Here is a 7,190-nt window from a genome sequence, read left to right on the forward strand (position 1 = left end):
ATGCGATCATACTGTATGCGTGTGTGTGTGTGTGTGTGTGTGTGTGTGTGTGAGAGTGAGAAGGAGATCATACGTGTTGGCGTCTATGATGGCCCATAAGCTGAGGATTACATCATATAGATCAACCTAAAGGCAGTGGGCGGGGCCTCTGGTGTGTTTTCTGTGTCAGGGGGAGGCGCTGACGGGCAGTCTGAGTTCACTGTGTGTGTGTGTGTGTGTGTGTGTGTGTGTGTGTGTGTGTGTGTGTGAGAGAGTGTTTTCTCTTCTCTCTCCACCTGCATCTCACTGGCCCACTTTCCGTAAGAGAGGTCCTGCTAGCAGCTGTGTCTGGGTCTGTACATTAAATTCGCTCATTTGGCCCAAGCTTTCATCTGAAGGAGTTGACCTGCATGACGTCATAGTAAGATGGCGGCCGTGTGAATATGGTGAATTGACCTGCACGGCACAACAACGCTTTCACCAGTGTGATCCCGCTGCATGTGTTGGAAACAACACATCTCTGTGGCCGGATGTCTTTTGTTATTTGTTCAACAGTATGTGTTGACAATAGCACAACTTGTGTTGTTTTTAACACATCTATGTGTGCAGATAGGGACAACACGGTTTGTGTTGTTTATAACACATTCGTTTGTTATTTGTTTAACAGAATGTGTTGAAAATATCCCAACTTGTGTTGTTTTTACCACATCTCTGTGTCCAGATAACACACTGGTTTAGAGGGTGCAGTGCAGCTGGGTTTGGGTCTTTGCATTTTATTCACTCATCTGGCTGATGCTTTTATCTGAGGGAATTGACAAGTCTGGTACAACAACACTGAAGCTTTCGGAGAGTTGGAGACCTCGGAGTAGCAATGCACAAAGCCCCACATCTATTCAGTATGACACAGTGCAGGGTCGCCTACCTGATCTGGATTCTGTAGCCTGTTGCTACATTCCAAGCCATTGTGTGGAAGCAGAGATCCTTTAGAACACAAAATATGCAATTGGACGGAATGGTAGTTGCTGTCACCTAAAAAGCCGTGGTCAGAGTACGCCGAAGCTATGTCGTCAATGAAATGTTAAGGATTTTTAATTCCTTGGAATGTTGCAACAGATACAGAATCAAGATATATTGTTTTATACAGTCCATGTTCAGCAATAACATGCCTTAACGAGCCCATAGATATAGATATGCATAATATAGATATAGGGCTGTGATACAGTCTATTCTGAAGCATTCTGGAGCTTTCTGAACCTGTAGAAGCAGTCTAGAGCTGGGGAAGTGTTCTGAGGTTGTGGTAATATAGTCCTGCAAGCATGGCTCTGTCCCCCTCTCAAGAGATGCAGAAATCAATATGAAATATACTGCTAGCACTAGTCAGCCAGAGCCATAAGCCATGTGATCTCAACAGCATATCCAGCATGCAGCTCTAGTGCTGAATTTCTCTGCATATATTGTTATGGGATTTTGCCATTTGGAATAAAGATATCATAGATTCACTATGGCTGGATATAGGTCTACATATTTGAACTATATTTAATACATATTAATTCCATTTTGGATATGGGTCTATTTGAACTATATTTAATAAATATATTTAATTCCATGTTGCATATGGGTCTACATCTATATTTGAAATATATTTAATATATTTAATTCCATGTTGAATGCAAAATATCATATTGGTGAATCTGTATGTGGATATCTATGTGTGTGTGTGTGTGTGTGTGTGTGTGTGTGTGTGTGTGTGTGTGTGTGTGTGTGTGTATGTGTGTATGTGTGTGGGTGGGTGTGGGTGTGGGTGTACAAACAATACCAATAAAAAAGAAAATGAGCATATTTATTGCTGCAATTCCTTTGTAAGTGAAATTAATATCATCGTCCATCTTTAGTTAAGATGAAAATAAAAGGTTTAATCTTGAATAAATATTGTATGTAGAAGTGTGAGAACGGAGATTGAGTGCTCAATAAGTTTGACAGAATGTCCTTCCTATATGGTGGATTACTTCCATAAGTAATGAAATCAGAAAGTCAGTACTGCACAGGAGACGCACAGTAATCTCTCATCTCTATGGCCTCATGGGAAAAGTCACACTTGAGCTCCAGCATTGCTATTTATTCTGCTTTGAAGTCAGCTAATCCATATTATATATTATGTATTTATATTATATGTATTTATATTATATTATTTATTATTTATTTACATTATTTATATTATTTATTTGTATTTATTTATTATTTGTTTATTATTGTTGTATTTGTTATATTATTTTTATGCCGAATGTAGCTGAAACGCATTACAGATAAAAAAGAGAGAGAGAAAAAAAGCCAAAAGTATCCAAAACCAAAGCCTTGATAACGTTATGCTGTGCATTTTTTTCCTCCTTTTGCTGGAAACTACTTTGATATTTTGACTACATCATATGTCATTTTAGAAAGTTAGGCTTTTTCCATTTGTTATTTCCAATATGTTGGCTAATTGCACAAAGCATCTGCCCATTCTTTATTTGATTTATTTAAAACGTGAATGATATGAAAAAGAAATTAGAATAATGAAAAAGAAATTATAAGTAAATAGAGTTTAATTAGAGGTATATGTTTGCTATGGTTGGTTTGTGTCCTGTTTTTCCCCCATCCAACAATGCAAATATCAGTACCTACTGATGACACAACTGAATTAATTTGCGGCTTCTCTGCAATGAAAATGCTTGACAATTTTTCTGAGTCTCAAAAAGTTACCTAGCCAAGCGCGATATCAAACGTCTCTTAGCCAAGCGCGATATCAAACGTCTCTTAGCCAAGCGCGATATCAAAATGGTGGTCCATAAAGAGGTCAGAGGTTAAGAGCAGGTTCACCACAGCGTGAGTGCTTCCTGTTTATCTCAGGGATACGAAATGCTACATGTATGCCGAGTTCCATGGTCAGGAATGCCACAAACTGTGGTCTGTACAAACTGTACAACTGTACAAATACTTGTTACATTGGTGTTCTTGGGGTCAATTTGACCCCATTTTTATGAAACAGGTGGTACATTAATATTTGACACATTATGGATATTATTATTGTAATAGTATGAGAACATATTGTTATCATCATTATTAAATATACAAGTCCATATTACATATAAGTTATTTCGGCAGGACTGAAAAAGCCAAAAAGTGAAGCAACAGCAAGCCTTTGGGCTGCTGACACTGGAAGGGCCATATTGCCAGCCAGGGTTCCAGGGTTCATAAACAGGTGTCGGGCTTGGGATTGTTTTGCAGGGCTTTTGATGGTGGTTATTACACTCTTGTTAAGTACACAAAGAACTGTGTAACAATATGAATATAATTATTTTCAGTTTATTTAGCTGGGGTCAAATTGATTTGAGGGTAACATAAGGGTTAATTCAATTATCACTTCTAAAATATCAAATTGCAATTGATTGTATTTAAATATTCTAATTCTGCATTTAATACTCCTTAGGAATACATTATAATGGTACGAGGGAGGCCTATACCAGGTCAAAGTTTGCTTTTTGAGAGTTTCTTTCAGTCAATTGTGGTCATATTTGCTACACATGTTGTCAACATGTATTTACCCTTTTACATAAAATATTAGAAATGAAATGCAGGACTTAACATTCAAAATCAAATATATTGAAAAATATTGCATTCCATTCCACTGCATATAAGTGCCAGGCTTTGTAGGAATACGCTATACTTTCCTTTAGATTTGCATGTGTTACCAAGAACAACCATTTTTGCTCAAATTTTGCTTAAATGGCAAAGTGTTCAATTAATCACTTATTATCATCGAGACCAGTTACTGTATATTCATTCAGGTCAAATAATGACATAACATGACTTTAAGTTTTTAATAAAGGATGGACTCAACAACAACAACAACAACAACGGCAGCAATAATAATAATAACAAACGGCAATAATAATAATAATAATAATAATAATAATAATATGTTTTTAATGATAATGTGTTTTAATGATAAAATGTTCTTAAAGAAATGTATTTTTGTTATGTTATCTTCTTCAACAGCCAGCGGGCCTACACTGTAAAAGACACCTGAGGAAAAGTTCAGTAGGCTGCTACTAACATACTTTGTTGAAAGCACACTCAAATTAAGCTTCAGTATTTTTTCACAAGCTACAGACTTTTGCACAGCAACTTGGCTACTGAAAATCAGATTAAATCAAATTAAATGTAAGACTTTCCAGAGTGTATTATTTTACTAATCAAGGTAACATGTCGCATCTATGTGCACATATCAGACACATTCAAATGGGGCTGGGGTCTCCATGCCGTTCTGCACGTGCCAAAGTACCACACGTGAAGGTCCATGTTGTTCTGGCACATCTGGCACAGCGAGGAACACCCAACTGAAATGCAACGAAATAAACACCTTTATTAACCTCAAATTGTAACAAAACATTTAAAGGAAGTTATTTATGGCGTACTTTTGTCAATGTTCCTTGATGTAGAGTGATTGCTCTTTAAATCTGAGTCGAAGGACCACGCGAATTTGTTTATCCGCCCCTTCTGCAGAGTAGACTCTTCCTCATTTGCATATCACAAGGAACAAACTAACTATGGGGATTACTGTAAGAGAACAGACTCTGTTTTAGGAACGTATATCATTAGTTTATACATGGATGTCATGATTTTATTGTGTATTTTTATATGTTGATGAATTCTGCTTGTTTTTCCGAGAGCAGGAACAAAAAGGCGCAGAATTCAGTCTCGCGTTCCCCGCGGCCCCGCGCGAATGGACCTGGCTCGCGAGCAGTCCTCCCCCTCCTTACATCACATAGTGCTCTGACGAGCTTTATTTTTGTTTTGAGGACAGCTGCTGATTTCGAAGTCAATCCCATCAAACAGAACGTAACTGCCACCGTTTTTGAACTTGGAACACACGCAACCCACGCTCGTCGGATCACCGTGCTGGACAAGCACAAGTTATGAAAAATAGAAACCGTTTCCCTTCACATTGGTTTGTCAAAGGGAACCTTTCATGGATACACGCAACGCGATGCGGCGAAAGTTAAGGAGAGTGCAGGTCTGCAAGGGAGGAGTGAACGCGCAGAAAGGGAACATGAAACGGGACATGAGCAAAGTCCTCCGGGCCATCCCGGTGGGCAATAACGAGGACACGGATGTTCCGATGGAGGACCGAGATGACCCGATGGAGCAGGACTGCTTCTCCTCGGGCTTCTTTAAGAACGAGAACTTGGAGAACGCCATGATCATGGCTCCACGTTACAGTCTGCTTCGGGAGGTGGGTCGGGGCAGCTATGGGGTAGTGTACGAGGCGGTGGCCCGGAAGACCGGGGCCCGTGTCGCCGTTAAGAAGCTCCGTTGCGACGCTCCCGAGAACGTGGAGCTCGCCCTGGCCGAGTTCTGGGCCCTCGCGAGCCTGGAGAAGAAGCACGAGAATGTGGTGCAGCTCGAGGAGTGTGTGCTCCAGAGAAATGGACTCGCGCAGAAGATGAGTCACGGGAACAAGCGATCCAAACAGTACCTGAGGCTCGTGGAGACCTCCCTAAAAGGTACAGGGTCCGGGGGCTACTGTCCGGTTCGCCATGGCTGAATGGCAGTGTTTTAGATAATGTTGTTTATTAGCCACTTGTCACGAATGGGACACGAACAGCTGAAAGATATATGAAATGACTAGACTACACCTTTGTTTACAGGGTCCATAGGTTAGCTTAGCCTACTAATAATGAAGTCTGTCTGTGCCTCACAGCTGTTTCACTATTCGTTGTCAATTAGCAACATAAATGCTGTTCTAAGGGGGAAATAGCTACTTTAGGATTCTTCGACACTTTGTAACATTTGCCGTGTTCTTTTCGTTAGATGCTGCCGCTGTGTTCTGTTGTGATTTTAGAAGGCTGACCTGGCTAGCGTCATTGTTCCAATATGTTTTTCTTGGTGGCTTGTTTATTCTCCCAGTAAAAGACAGTAAAAGTTTAATAAACCAATTACAGCAGAATAATATTACCAAATAAATAGATTATATGGCATGGCATCGGTGAAAACATCTTTTAAATTTCAAAAAATGCTGCCGAGTCAACCCGGATGAGTTGCGCTGAGGCGCTGGAGCAGCATGTCCCCCTGCTCCGAGAACATCGTGTTCTAGTTGGCATCGGTTAACCCTTTCACTGACGTCCCATAGGCTGAGGCACTTATGCTAAAGGGACATCCACTACTATTGTCTTCATTACTGAATGGGAGCTGCATTCGATACCATTGAACATGTTATTAAAAGGCAGAAATTATACCCAAACTTTCTCCTCAATTTTGAAGTCGTTTTATGCTGTAAATGCGTGTGATTTTTGGAGGGGATTTCGGACAGGGACAGTGCTTAGTATAGCCAGCGGTTGATGTATGGCTAGCCTTTTGTAGGCTACAAACAACTTACATAAGCAGAGTTTTAGGTCTGCTTTCCGAGTCCAATAAAATATTAATCCAGCATGCGCTGCTTTCTCCGTGTGATGAAGGATTCCCAGAGCTGCCTGTTTTTATACATCATATAGATTCTATAGGCTCATAATTAATTTGATAATCTCAACTCTGGTGTAATTAATTGGAGTGGTTTTAATGAATTTTTAAAACCTAATTGACACCTCCTGATTCACCAGATTGATGTCAAAATAGCCACAAAACCTCTTTTTATGGTGGTTGTAAATGGCTGATGTTGACTTTCAGTGAAAGTGAATGGTCTGTCCTAAGACTTGGAGAAATTAATGAGTTTTGACCCATTGAATGGGTAGACTTCAGTCGTGGCAATATTACTTTTATTTTGAGAACACACGTGAACGGGTGGAATGCTGATCTGATCTGTGTGTGTGTTCTGTTGTGTACCATGTATGCATTTGTGAGGTAAAATAACCTACTTGTGCTGACTAGGGAGTTTGACCTACTTTTGATCCTGAAAAGGAACCACATTGTACAGCTATCTCAGGAAGCCATCTATACATATGCAGGACAGAGGAATGCATGGATCTATTCTGTAGAATTGAGTGTCTGTGTGTCTTGTCAGTTGGTGCACAGGTTGTGTGTGTGTGTGTGTGTGATGCGTGTGTTTTGATTCTCAATTCAGTTTTTGTTTGAGTTGATGGTCAGTTCAGTTTCGAGTTGATATGACTACACACTATGCATACCAAGAGATGTGTGTTTCTTTTGTGTATGTGTGTTTATTTGTGTGTATGAAGGTA

At 39.9% G+C, this 7,190-nt stretch overlaps 1 protein-coding gene across 1 annotated transcript in view; it reads left to right on the forward strand.

Moving 5' to 3' along the window:
- Positions 1-4,820: 4,820 nt before the first annotated feature.
- Positions 4,821-7,190, forward strand: part of stk35 (serine/threonine kinase 35) — a 15,555-nt gene continuing 13,185 nt past the window's right edge. Inside the window, exon 1 of the mRNA XM_062541869.1 lies at positions 4,821-5,522. Within this exon, the coding sequence (XP_062397853.1) occupies positions 4,988-5,522 (535 nt within the window). The 5' untranslated portion in view covers positions 4,821-4,987. The remainder of the gene's footprint in view (positions 5,523-7,190) is intronic.

This window comes from Sardina pilchardus, chromosome 7, assembly GCF_963854185.1.
Source record: "Sardina pilchardus chromosome 7, fSarPil1.1, whole genome shotgun sequence".
In the NCBI taxonomy this organism is placed as follows: Eukaryota; Metazoa; Chordata; class Actinopteri; order Clupeiformes; family Clupeidae; genus Sardina; species Sardina pilchardus.